At 38.3% G+C, this 14707-nt stretch overlaps 1 protein-coding gene across 8 annotated transcripts in view; it reads right to left on the reverse strand.

Moving 5' to 3' along the window:
- Nucleotides 1-3179: 3179 nt before the first annotated feature.
- sh3pxd2aa (SH3 and PX domains 2Aa) overlaps nucleotides 3180-14707 on the reverse strand; it is a 181724-nt gene continuing 170196 nt past the window's right edge. For all 8 annotated transcript variants that reach the window (XM_056456607.1, XM_056456605.1, XM_056456604.1 and 5 more), the window contains 3 exons: nucleotides 14053-14102; nucleotides 13844-13963; nucleotides 3180-13673 (listed from right to left, as the gene is read on the reverse strand). In XM_056456607.1, the coding sequence (XP_056312582.1) occupies nucleotides 11733-13673; nucleotides 13844-13963; nucleotides 14053-14102 (2111 nt within the window). In that variant the 3' untranslated portion in view covers nucleotides 3180-11732. The remainder of the gene's footprint in view (nucleotides 13674-13843; nucleotides 13964-14052; nucleotides 14103-14707) is intronic.

Genomic DNA, 14707 nt, shown 5'->3' on the forward strand with positions numbered 1-14707 from the left:
TGAACCATGATGGCAACCTGACCCGGAATCAGACGTTAAAGGTGGATTGTAAAGAGGACCACTTGACATGCCTGAGATCAGAGGTGTGCAGATGAGGGATGAAAGGTGTCTTTGATGCTGTGCTCTGGAGCTGAGAGGAGGAGTAGCAGGATGAAGATCTCCCCTTACGGTTAAGGGTACTGAGACCAACCCGTATGACAGCCCACCGTGAACACACTCATTTCCATTAGGCCATTTTAATATGGTGCAAGCTTGTTTAAGGCTGCCCCCTTGTGGACAAAGCCTGTGTGTAGCGCTATATTTCATTCAAACTTAACGTTTTGGTGTGACCAGTGTTTACAAACAATAAATTAGGAGGGAATGAGTGGATGTCATGATTCGCTTTTCCTATACACTATATCAACCTTAAGGTCAGTTAAGGTACCGTTCCTTGAAAAACACTGAATTAACAATGCATTTCAAATAAAATTGTCTGAACATTGTGCTAATTAGTTTTATTCACATTTTGGCAGATGAACGTATGCTAATGCTAAGTAATGCTAAGCTCAAGAAAGCAGCAACTTGTAAAATGTACCTTGAATGCAGTCGTTTTTTCTTCTCTCTCTTCATAGTTATTACTTATCCAGTTTTGTTTCCATACCTCATACTCGTTTGGCGCGAACAAACGCGTGGCTGGTTAAATAGATGTCAAAGCCCAATGGATCTGCCGTGACGGTAAACGCACTGAACGCCTACTTGGATGACGGAAAAACATTCGACGAATATGTTTGTCTATAAAACTACTGTGTATCAACACAAAACTACTGTGTGAATCGTCTGCAAATTATCCATTCAAGGGTAAGTAAATAATCACATATTTTACCAATTTATGAGGCATTCCTTTATATACGGCCTAAATCGTGTATAGTTGTGATTAATGTATGTTAATAATGTGAGTAAATAACGACAATTTCCTTTTTCAGAGGGCTTATCCTACAAACCAATGATAAATATGTTACTATTATAGGCTACTACTATAAAATGTAAACATGGAGTTACTGTTACAAATGAAGGGCTGTTCAGTTCTGTGAAAATGGAGTAGGCTCTCAGTAAATATAGCTAGCTATGAACAAGTAAGTTAGCTATTAACAAAATACACTGTTCTTTTATATATATTTTTTATTTACTCCTTTTAATTGAGGCCTAATACATATAGCATGCTGAACATTAACTTATTCTACAGTTGCTATATAACATAAAATCAAATGTGAAGTGTAGCTGTCATGGAACATTTTACCAGAAAGTACGTTATCCTTGAAATAAAAACATAAATACAGCTAATAAAAAGGATTTCATCCCAAAAAAAAAAAAAAAATTTGAAATGGACTGATGGTTGATTTCTGTGAGTTGTTCTGTAAATATGTCATTCATTTGGTTTTCTGATTTTTTTTTTCTTTATTAAAAACGCTTTACAAATTTACAAGCCCTGTTATTGCTTTTGCCCTCAGCCCAATTGAAGCTACAACTTTAAGTTTTGTTATGCTAAAACATTTAGGGAAAAAAATTCAGAAATAGCATCATTTACATCAACTGATTAAAAATACTAAATACTACTTTACAACTGTCCCCATGTTTCTGTCAGTCCTCTCACATTTGCATTAAATTTAACAGGAAGTGATATCATTTGACGCAGAAGCTGAAAGTGATCAAGGATGCATTCAAATATTGAACTGGATGCTTTTATGCTTGTTTTTGTATCATTTTTTGAGGAGGACAAACGTTAAGGTCAGGCCCTGTCACATTTTTTTTTGTGAAGTTTCACAAACTAATTTCGAGAGGAGCAAGTGATACGATTGACTGCAGCTGGCCACCCATCTACAATCATTAGTTACCCAATCAGATTAATCCAAACTCACTATAAGTAGCCTAGCTAGAACTACTCCCTTACCTTCATTTTCCGAAGAAACCCCCATCCACCCCTTCTCCTCCTTTACCACGGGGAGCTCTCGAGAACCACCTGATCTCGCACTCCCCTTACATGCTCTATTGACCAGGCGGGAGCCCTGGGCTCAACTATCTCCGAGCTCAGGATTCTCTAACGGGACAACATGCCAAGCCTGCTAACATTTGTCAAACAATATCTAAGTGTGAACTCTTGAATTAAGTGTTTTAAATAAAGATTTAACCCAAATATCACCCTAGCACCTTAGCAATTTCATCCAGCAGTAATATAACCTACAGAAAAACAGCTAACTATAAACAGACTATACAAATAAACAGTATGTTTTCCATTTACTCTTGTGGTAGACATGTTCAACAATAATATAAAATCATGCTAGCTGTGTGTGGAGTAGCCTGTTCAACATTGTGGTGTAATTCCAATGCATTACACTGGAAATATAATGTAAGACAAGATTGCATTTACATTGTACAAGCCCGTAGCCAGGGGGTGTTCGGGTGGTTCGAAAGACCCACCCCTCACTGACAAAGGTCCAGAATTTGTCCCATACACAAGCTCATTTGTCCTATTTTGACTGCTATGCCATAATAAATTGTGAAAATAACCATCAAAGAAGGGTTTAAGACCAAAGCGGAATCCTTGTTTGGCTGTTGCTTCAGCGTAACTGAGGAAAGTTGCTGGCCAGTTTGCGTTTGCCTAATAAATGAACAGCTTCCTTTTTTTCTAAAAATATATGATGAAATAAATTTGTATTTAATAAAAAATAAGTATTATTCTCTTATTTTTTTTCTTTTAAATCTTTAGGAAATGTTTTTCTTAGGCTCAAAAAATGTGGTTGATGACCATCTGACAATCTAATCCAGCAAAAAATAGTGCTTAAAAAGTATTTGAACCTCATAATTAGATAGAAAATGAGGCTAGTAACTGCAAAAAGGTCCATATTTTAAGAAAAAAGAACCACCCCGTTCACCAGGCTGGCTACATATGTTGTAGGATACTATACTCCAAACAAATGTGTTTTATTGACTTGAATGAATTTCATGAAAGAAAGTTTTCCCTTGATTTTGAAAACTGAAACCTGTGTTCATCATTTTAAACAGAATAAGACAAATAGTGTTGGATTTACAAGCATGATCCCTAGGTCCTTGACAGCCTAAAACCTTACTCCCAAATCACTTCATGTTTATCTATGAAAGATTTATGTTTTATGCTAAAAGTAGTCCAAAGCATGACAGCGAGATACGAACAAGGATACATTTTATTGTGTTTTCCTTTAGGACAATGCAAGATACAATGTAAACATAAAAAAGGTACAAAAAAAATGTAAAGTAAAAAAAAATTGCTGAAAATTAAAAAAGCTGAAGCTGTAGACCTTTGAAATCTTACAAAGAAATGCATACAAAATGTAGATTTGGCTGAGCGCTGAATAACACCAATGCAAGGCTTTCTATCACTTGTTCCAAGAGCACCCATTTTAATATATCTTATGATTGGAGGGGGATTGTAAAATATCCAGCCAAGCGTTCCTTACATCCAATGTTTTGTGTCAGAAAAACATTACATTATTTCATTTAGTCATCTTCACTTCCTGTCTGAGAATTAAACTTTGCTTTAAAATTAGCTTGAGGAGTTCTTTGAAGATTGTCTTTTTATAATGAAGAGTTCAAAGACTGTCCAAGAACATGCTATACATGTATAAGATCTTATTTAAAGGAGGTGGTACCAAAACTCTCCTGAGACTGCACACAAACAGCAATCTGTTAAGTGGGCGCGTGATGACAGCAGCCCTCAATAAATTGAACTTTCAGAGAAGTGACTCTCATCAAAACACTCTTTTAAGTAAGATGTTACTATTTTTTTTTTCTTCGCTGTTAATTAAGAGGAGAGGAGTGATAATTAGTGCAGACAGCCGAGCGAAGACAGGGATAGAAAACAGCAAGAGATTGGACCACAGCAGCATGTTCGCTCTCTGTATCCATTCCCTTCAAAGTGAACACATAAACACAACCTGCTGCCTCACGCCAAACACCAATGCATCAGAAATGCAAATGATCCAATAAATAACCAAAACTTGCCCAACTCCTTTTAAGCACTTCATACAGTACATCACGGCTCACACATGCAGCTTTCTCCATCTTAACCCTAAAACAGGCCTACTTGCTTAAAATCCAGGATAAGGTCACAAAAAAATGTTTATTAATCAAATTTATTCATTTTTGTACATGGAACTTCCTAGCAATGAAATTCAAGTTATTTTAAATGAATTTTCCACTCGTTCATAAATACTATATCAAGCAAAGATCCATTCACATCAAGAATGATAATGTAATTGATGTTGTTTTGGATTCTGATTTGCTTTCTGTGTTTTTAATTAAGTCCTAGTTTCTCAAAAATGTTATTGTTTTGTGGTTAAAAGGCACAATATGTAAGATTTTTTAATTAAAAGATCCAAAAACTATCAACAGCGTTCTATATTTTGCTGACTTATGTACTTGCAGAAATGTTTAGAAGATTACTGGAAAAATTAGCAATTTTAACATTTTAGCATTTTAGTGAAATGGACCGTGTACTTTGTCGCCACACTAATGACGTCACACATTAGTTAGTTTTTAAAACCCTTAAACATACTTATATATGTTTTAGTTTATTAAACAGTCCCATAACATGTCATAAAGACGACAACTCGCATGATTCCACACTGTCAATCTATGTCTTGTTTGTTGTGAATACATGCCCTCTAGTGGCGGAAATTAAATATTGTGCCTTTAATTTGTAGATAGTGTTGTTTTCAAAAACTTGCATTCCCAGTTCAACCAAAATGCTATTGTTGTGTAAACAAATGCCTAAAATGCTAGAAAGTTGAGCGTTTTTAGCTGAAAACTGTGGAAAAATGACCTAATGGCTGATTTATACTTCTGCGTCAAGCACACGCGTATGCCCCGGTACAGCCTGCGCATGGTCCCATAGCCATCGCCGTGGCCATGCACCTCTCAAATAAAGTAACTACAGGTCGCAACGACGCATAGCGCAATCTCTGTGATTGGTCAGCTTGGTATCGCTGACAAGTGTAAGCGGGACAGAGAGCCGCGCGAACCTGTTGGAGCGAGTGTTTACAAGAGTCGAGTACAGTGAAGGAGGTCCAGATGGAAAGTTTTGTTTTGTGTTTACCTAATGATTAACCGCCGGTTCCCGCCTCAAAATGAGCGAGTTTCAGCTACTTGTACATTAAGGTAGCATTCAGAAAAAACAAAACACCAGCGAATAAAGTCAACACAGAGGGACATAAAAACCTGCTGCCAGCTAGTGTTTCAGAAGTGTTATTGCAGAGCAACACAAACAGAGTGCAGAAGTTTAAAGGCACGACTACACGCAAGGCATGCGGCGTGGGTTAGTGGTCTGCATTCCCACGGCTGTACCGCAAAACCCGACCAGATTTCTTTCGGTGCAGGAATACATTTCCGAATAAAGCGCGGGAGCGGTCGGTAACTGGTGTATTTTTGGACGGGAGCGGGCGCTGTAACAATATCGCTTCCGACTACCAAGCGAGCGAGCACACGGATGTATGTGGGTGAATGAGACAGCGTGATGCTGCGTTTAGCTTGTTTGTTGCTGTCTCTGTGTGTGTGTGTGTGTGTGTTTGTGCGCGAATGAGAGAGAGCTTTGTGCTATGTGTGTGTGAATGAGAGAGAGCGTGATGTTGCTGTCTGTGTGTGTGTCACTTGCTTGGCTTTCTTGGTGCTGTGTGTGTGTTTATACAGGCAGCGTGTTATAGGCTGTCTGGACTCTGTATAGCTGGATGGTTTTTGGTTTTGGCCCCCCCCTGCCTATTAGCGGGAACAGAGCGGGTCGGGCAGTGGGGCAACGAATGTTGAACATAAGCGGGAGCGGTCGGGTTCGGGCTAAAACCTTGTGGGTGCGGGCGGGAGCAGGATTCAAAATTTAGTCCCGCGCAGATCTCTACCTTGGGTCACACCGATCACTTGACGCATAAGTATAAACCAGCCTTAAATCATTCCTCATTATTGCTAATGCTGAAGTAAAGATTTGGAAAACTATATTTTTATCAGTATAATAAATCACCCTTGGTGTGAATGACCTTTTTGAAGTAAATAACCTAAAGCTAAGCACAAATACAAAAAAAGAAGCCTTCCCAAGCCCAATAAAAATAACATCCTGACACAAGCAAACACATACATCCTCACGACTTTGTTTTGCGCCAACATGACATGTAGACGCCTCCGTAAATCAAGGCATTCGCCGACGCAGGAAGCTCGAATGACTCCTCTTGATGATGTTAATACATCTCGACATGCTGTGAACCATTAGAGACATGATCAATCTATCTCGGCATCTGATCCAAACCCCCTGGCAGCTCCACATCCACAATCAGTGTGACATTTGCATTCACGGCGCCCCGTTTCAAGCATCTGTAATTAACCGAGCACTCGGGTAATGTGATTTCACAGCGCTCGCATGTACTCCCTGACACCGCGGTGGGTGTGCTGGAGACGAGGACTCCTATACTTTTACACAAACATTCTGTCAGCAACCTTTTTTAAATAGTTAAGAGTCACATGAATATTCATTTCTCAAGTTTTTGAGGTTGTATTCCCAAGACATTTTTGAGAAACAATAGCCTTAAATACAAAGCTGCTCACTTGAATTAAGTTGCAGTGAGTTTTCCGACTGAAATAACTAGCGTTTCCTTGAACGCTATTATGATAATGTGACGTGACATCATAATGAGCTGCTGCCGCTAATGGGAAGCTTTTCCAAAAGTGCTAATTATCATAAAATGCCTTTTCTTTCACACAGAGAACGGGTCTTTGAGTCTATTTGAGCTGATTAATTATGTCTAACCTTAACTGACTGGATTACCTTCTAGTTCAACATCATAAAAAAAGCGTTCCTTTGATTCACCTTCTCATTCCAACATAAAAACAAAAACACCTGTACGTACACCACCACACCATACATCATCTACCATACAAACACAATAATTACACCCACAATGGTGTAGTAACAACATTCTCTTCTGATTCACGAGCAAAAGGGATGTTCCAGGTTAAAACGAACGCACTCTCATGGCAATTTGTAACTATTTTACATGAAATGTGTACAATTCGATGTACCGTGTCTCATTTCAGAGGCTACATCCTCCAAAGGATGTAGACTGCCATGGTGAGTCCTTCGAAGTCCACACAGGCCGAACCAAGCATTTTGAAATGATACAATCTTGCCTACAGAGGACGGATCTCATCTAAAGGCAAAACAAGGTTTACAAAAACTGGAAATATATTTTCTCATACATAAAAATGTAAACTGTCTATAAAATCACTTTTTAGTAAGACATTTCATATTCTATTTGTTAGTTTTTTTTAACCTGTGTATAGATATCCAAGTAAAATCAAACCTAATTCATACATTTAAACCTGTAATCTGGAGTTTTCTTTTAAAAACGTCCTGCCGTTATCAGCCCGCAATAGATTTTGGGATGTTCATACGACCTTGCGAAGGATCCACCAGTTGTATCCTTCATTACGTAGGAAACAAAACACGCATTTGGTGGCTGCATTGGAAGTAGCCTTTGAATTTATTTGAAATGAGACAGTTTTTGACGTGGCGAGATGACGCCGTGCCCTTCAAATTTATCCTTCAGAGGATGGAGCCTCTGAAATGAGACACGGCTATTGTATTAAACGACTTTGTTCAAATACAAACAAAATAACGACCTTGTTTAATTGTCATTTTCTTAGAGTTTTCTTAATAGTTTATACAAAATATTTTTGTCTGTTTGACTAAGATCACATTGTATCAACTCATAAAAGTGATTTTTTTTTGCTTACAATACTCTTAAAATATTTGTTTTCATCCAAATTATGTTCAGATTTTAAAAAATTATCTGCGTTTTTCAAAATTAAACAATCAAAAACATTTTTCTTTAGTCAATAATAATATCATTATACAAATTTAAACTTTTTTTCTAACTTCTACTATTGCAACTAAGTGCTTGTGAAAGCTTATCCAACACGGCAATTCTTTTCAATTCAACATTGTGATTTAGTGGCTAATTCGTATGATGTCATTCATACAATTCTGTACGATTTGCTTACCCCACAATGATTTTATTTATTTTTTTTTTTTGGAAGGGGGGTATATGAAAAGGGGTGTATGAAAAATCATACATTTTCGTACAACTGAACTGAATTAGCCACTAAACAAAATGTAAAATAGATATGTATCCTTGTGAGAGCCGGTTGGCTTGTCACACAACCTGGAACACTCCATCCTGTTATGTATTCTCCCATATACTCCATTTGATGAAAATCTCAATATCCTAATGCAATCACACAAAGGGGAAGCGAAAAAGAAAACAGAATGAAGCAGCACAAAAATGTTTGTCTTGACAAAAACTCCAATACAGTCATCCATAACCCTCCCCATTTTCAACCAGAGTGAAATTCTCCCTTCTCCTTTTAAAACTGTAATTCATGTGATCCAATTTAAATATGCAAAAGCTTAAATTCAGACAGGAAGTTCTGGAAAAATGAAACCTGGACTGATCCAGAATTAAATTACAGATAAAAATGATTGTGTTAGTAGGCTAAATGACATTCGCAAAGAAATCTGACAATGATATAGTATGCGGCTCCTCGCCGTTTGCCATTGTAGCGAGTGTATTGGGAATGTAGGGGTGGATGTCAAAGAGACATGTCATGTGTGGTTGGCAGTGTGTGGTTCGGTGCTCGGAAAGACACTGATGGATTTGCCCCTCCATCACAAATTTGTGATTTGACAGGCTGAACTGACAGAATCAGATATGCCCATGCGTTCTCATTATTTCCATCCTGATTCACCATGGGTCTGTAAGGTCAGCAAACCCCTTAAAGCAAGATGTGGTTTGCTAGGTAAAACAAAAACGTGAATGCAGAAATCAAGTCATGGTTGGCAGGTCCATCTACCAGGGGATTTTAACATTCAGCATAACATATTTTGAAACACAAATTGAACGGCTTGATATTTTCATTTTGACTTGGAAGATGGGACAAAACCAGGCATCGTTTGACGTAAAATTGTCAGGGTTATACGTACTGTAAAAATGTTCCGATGCTATTGTTCTTAACTGGAGAGATGCCTGTTTTTGTATTGCACATTTCCTCATTCCATCTGAGTATAATGTCAAAAGTGTTGAGGAGAAAGAAATGAATCAAAGAGTAAAAACACAATAAAAAAGCATTTAAAAAATCAAATAAATAAAGAACACATAAAACAGAGCTAGCAGATACACAAGTAATAATATGACAAGAACTAGTCCCACACTCAACAGTTCCCTTGTAAATTGTATAGGCGCAAATGAAGAAATAAAGCATAGTATTAATGGAGCTTAGCGACATCCATCACAAGCGCTGAGCAGTAGTGAGTCGACACATTTCTATAATGCCATCGTCACTTCGGTCAATGGCTTAATTTTCAGTTTTAAACGTTCAAACCAAAAAATAAAACAATAATCAGTCAAATTAGAACTTTAAAATCCCATTATTGCTGTAATTTCATTGTTTTAAAGTATAACAGTAAATAAAAACAGTCAAATTAAATTTGGTCCAGTCACAATTTGGGATCCACGTATAATTAACTATAGAGCCTTGCGTTTTTAACTATGAAACACATGTTGTTTGTTATTTAACCATTCTTATTACATGGCTGTTTTTTTTGATCGATTATCATTTTGATTATTATTTTTATTTAGTTGTGATGATTTTAAAATATAATAAAATTTTTTAAACTATTTGTTTATTTAAATAATCTGGCATTATATGTGGCTCAATAACGCGAAAGGAAGTGTCCATAGTTGCTAAAGGTGCAGCAATCAGCTTGGTGAAAATGTATTCCTGATGCAAAAAAAAAATGTGTAAAAGTATGAAAAATGTAAAAATGAATTTCCAAATTCAAGACAATATTTAACGTCTGCATAAAAAATATCTTGGTAGGGAAAAAAAAGATATAGCCCAGGATATAGCAGTAGCCAATTACTACAGTACTATCAAGTGTTTAAGGCATTGAATGACTATAACATGACATCTCTGTAAGACAGAAGTATAAAAAAAATTAAATAATACAAAAAAAATTATAAATAACAAAAACAACTGTTCAATAAATTAAAAGCTGATGAAGTAGACTGCATCTTTAAACCAGTGCGTTCAAGAAACAAGCTCAAACCCACTGATTCACAACAAATGAACGACTTCATTCGTCATTATTGTCCATGTGTGATCACACAACAACCAACAAACAGACAAAGACAAAATAAACACAGTTCTGCTTAATAGAATATAACTGCAATCGAGCAGATAATTAATGTTATAACTGTTTATCACTAAAATACTGTCCAGCAGAAAACGAAATCAAATAAAAGTCGTGCGTAGCTCGGTTAAGAGCTCGCACTATTCATTAGAAAAACATTTCAGCAGTCTTGAACATCAACTGTTTGATGCTGTTGTTAATGGATTTGATTTAAACAAATAAAAGGGGAGTAATCATGAGTTCATCTATGAAGATAAAGTTCGTAAAACTATTTGATCTTTTACGACAGAAAATGAAAAATAATACTGCTTACTGCGTAACTTCAGATTTCAATACTGCCCAGCAATATCGTAAGAAATTAATTAACCTTGCATATTAATGTGCTTTTTCTTTGGGTTAAAAAAATCAAGTGCTTCCAGATATAGTAATTAAATATACTTTGTTCTCAGTTCTAAAACCTCGTTCAGGTTTTGTTGAATACACTCTATTTTTTTTGTACCCATAAAATAACTACTAACTCTAAATCAAACTCGCAAATGTGTCTGTAATTGTTCTTTGGTGTGATCACATTTTGGGCTCAATGTTGTTACTATTTCCCTGGGATAAAACGCTTAAAGAAACATACGATTTTCCAGTCCTGATTTCTTAAAGTATCAATTGCCGCAGATAATAAAGCAGCAGATTTAGCACACATGGAGCAGCATCAGCTGTCTACCTTCCTAATATAACCAGATTCACTTTGTAAACTAAAGTTGGGATTAAACCCAATGAGGTGGACGTGAGGTGATCTACGCGGATGTAGCTTTCACAGACTGCTTATCTTTATCATGTTTTATTCATTTGGCCTGCAACGATTTAAAGTATGGGGAAGACAAAAGCGACGAAAATAACAATGACTGATCAGGATTGAACTGTTTTGATGTGCTAGGATGTTACAAGAAAGCAGAAATACATCTCTAAGGAAGATATAAAAACATCAACACAAAACAATTAACAAAGATACATTTTTTTGTTGTTTTTTTCAATGACAATTGAAGCTCTGTTTCTTTGAACGCTCTCGATGCTAAGGTAAAATCGTTGTTCAGTTTTGAAATTTCTCGTTTTTCGAGCGCTCCACGGTTAAACTAGCACTTTTTGTTATGCATCTATGCTGAAATTCGATTTCTCTCTTTTTAACACTGTAACAAAAATAAGTTTGTTGCTTTCTGTACTTGTAGGCCTATGGCACTGAGTTGAAGTTTGGTATTTTCGATGCTTTACTGGTATTTGACCGATTCCTCTTAACATTCAGTGAAAGATGTTCGAAGGCACCCATTTGGTATAAAGTTATGGCAGGTATTTTGCTAAACATTCACCTGCTTTTCTGTAGTTTTAATGTAAACTCCTTTCTAAAAGGCTCTGTCCCTCTCAGCTCAAACCAATAGTCCTTCAGTCAGTTTATCTTTTTACATTTTGATTACAATTGTGCATGTTTAAAACATTTTTGGGGGAATTACTTTTTTCTCTCCAGGTAGTTAGAAGGTACCCAGCCTTTACGTCCCTGTAAACCATCGAGAACCTGGCAGTACCACCATCCGTTTGGATTCTTCTCCAAAACTTCAAGAGAAGTGCCCTCTGAGAAACCCATGGTCTCTTCATCTCCGCGATAATCGGCGATGGATACGTAAACCTCTCGAAGGTTGTTGTGAATGAGCTGCATCTTCTCGATGGGCTTGGGTCTTACTGTAGAGATTGGAATCCCGTTTCTCTGAGCAATCAATGGACTTGAGCTTCCAGCGGGAGCTGTAATGGTGGTCCCAGCTCTCACCCGGACATCGGTCACCGGCTGTGGTCGTATGGCGGTGAAAGAGGAGTTTCGTCGTACACCACCTGTGGACCTCAAGTGGTCGCCTGCCCCCAGTGATTCATTTCTCCTCAAAGATCCTGTATGGATATTGGTTTCCTTTAGAGGCTGTGGTGGAGACACAAATACTGACTGTGGTCGCACTGCTGCCTGACGGACACCGTTGCGCATCCGTACACTTGAGCCGTTCAGCATTGCTGTTGGTTTGCTAAATCCCCCTGGTGGTTTGGATGGGATCGGGGGGCTAGGGTTGCTCATGCTTCTTAGGTTTTGCTGGTTGAGGTTGTTAAGGGCCTGAACACGCTGCTCATTTTTCTCAAGACTGTTGGACTTGTTGGTGCTTCCTAGATCAACAAGAGGGCCATCACGGGATTCCTGAATTCCGACGTCGTGGGTATGTTTAACCGGCTCCAAGTAAAAAGTAGGTACCCAACCCTCATCACTCCCCCAACGAACAAACCACCATCCACTTTCTTGCTTCTCCAGTACCTCAACCTCCACACCAGCTGGGAAGCTGAGCTCTGACTCTTGGGCTCGTTCATAGGCATCTGTGGTCCTAAAGAGCACACTTTCGTGGTCGGATTCTCCACCTCGGCTACCCTTTGAATAAACGCTGGAGAGATCGGAGGTACTTCTTGAGGAGGTAGAGCCCTCAGAGGACACAACAGAAGCTGTCTCGGAGTCTTCACCACGTACTGCACGGATTGCTCCTTGCCGAAGGCTTCCGGTGGGCCGAAGGTGACGGCGTATGCTGCTGATGTCCATTCTTTCAGGACTTTGTGGCTCTGACTTTGTAAGCAGAGGTTTTGGTCGCACCACTGGTTTGGGCCTTGCTAAGGGACTCTGACCAATCCGGATCTCCACATCTTTACGCATGACAGGCTCTCTTTTGGGATTGCGTGCTGATTCATCAGAAAATAGCTTGGAGCTGTGTCTCTCAGCACGGCCAAGAGAGTGGCTTCGGTTTAGATCCGGCGATACTTTCCGAAGGGGCTTCCCTCCGCCAGAAGAAGACCCGAAAGGTTTGCGACCCAATGTGAGACTCCTTGGGGTATGTGAATCACATCCACTGGCGAAGTCGTCAGAGGAGAACCTGAAGCCTTCATTTTCATAAATCACCTCCTCCTTGTTGACATCCTCCAAAGAGTTTCGTTTCCTCAGGGGTGAGGTCATCACTTTTAACAAAGGTGATGCTTTGCCAGCTTGTGCGATCCTTTCGGCAGCAGCTGGATTGCTTTTAATTTCAAACTTACGGGGCTCTGGTTTTGGGGAATTATGTGTTTTTGGTTTTGGAGGATTGCAATCCAGCTCAGAGTCAAAACCAATGGCAGGAACATCATATTCTGGCTCCTCATAGACACGCTGGGGAGACTCGGGAGCTTTGGAGGCAGAGCCTCCCAGAGAGGGGCCTTCCTCTGAATCCTGTTTCTTGACTGGTGGAGCAGGGGGTGGAACTTTAGGTCGTGTGAGTGTGCTGGTTCGCCGGCTCAGGTTGGGCTTTTTGCGTTTATCAATGTAGGAGCTGGGTGCCCAGCCCTCCGTATCCCCAATCTGGACATACCACCATCCTCCAGAGTTCTTTTCTATGACCTGAAGACCACATATTACATAATTATAACGCACACTGCTTATGTTTACATAATACACTGACATATATTAAATACAATGTATAAAGAGATTCAAAAAGACTGGTAATAAATATGTCTTAAAAATAATATATTTAAAAATCATAGATTTTAGTCAGAATATATCGGCCTTACATCAGCCTTTTGTCCTCCACGGAAGCTGATGCCATCTGAGATACTGGATTGAAACTCTGCTATGGTGTAATACTCTGCTTCCACAGTAGGGGCCTCTGGAGGTTTGGGCAACTGGAATGCCTTCAGTAATGGAGAAAAAGTCTAATAAATAGATGCTGCACTCTATTAATTTTCAATAATAATAACGTACTTTGGACTGCGTAACTTACCAGGTTTGCGTCTCTTCGAGGAGGAGGCTTCTGTCTGAGGTTTGGAGATCCTGTCAGTTAAACAAAACACGTTTATACACTGTCTCTCTTGTCAAGAAAGCAAATATTATTGTTAGTTTAATGAAATTTAGGATTAAGAAATCAGGATGGCTCCCAGTTTTCTTCTCACAAACATTTTTTTTTTTTGAGTTTGTGACCAAAAAGTTGCCAAACACATTTAAAGTCTCATTGTCAACCCTCATTATATGAGGTCAGAGAAGTGTTTCAACACACTCAAGCATGCATTCACAACAAGCATGTTTTCAGAAATAATATCAGAAGGAAATCTTGTAGGATGAGAAATATGATAGCCTGATTATGACTGATTAAATAGCCAGAGCAATGATGAGCAATTGCCAGTGAGAAAACAAGACAAAAAACAAGATTAAAATATACAATTTTAGCCATTGTCTCAATATTTTTGTTTATGTATTGATTTATTTTTGTATTCAGTGTTTTGCAGTTGCATCAGGCTACATTTGGCCAATTATTTGAACAGGATGAATCACATTAAAGGTTTTAACCAAGACTAGCAATTTTGGGATTATATTAGGGATTATATGTTTTCTGTTAAGAACTTGTTAAACATAATTAATAGGGGGTCTTATCAGTATCC

Source organism: Danio aesculapii, chromosome 1 (assembly GCF_903798145.1).
Source record: "Danio aesculapii chromosome 1, fDanAes4.1, whole genome shotgun sequence".
In the NCBI taxonomy this organism is placed as follows: Eukaryota; Metazoa; Chordata; class Actinopteri; order Cypriniformes; family Danionidae; genus Danio; species Danio aesculapii.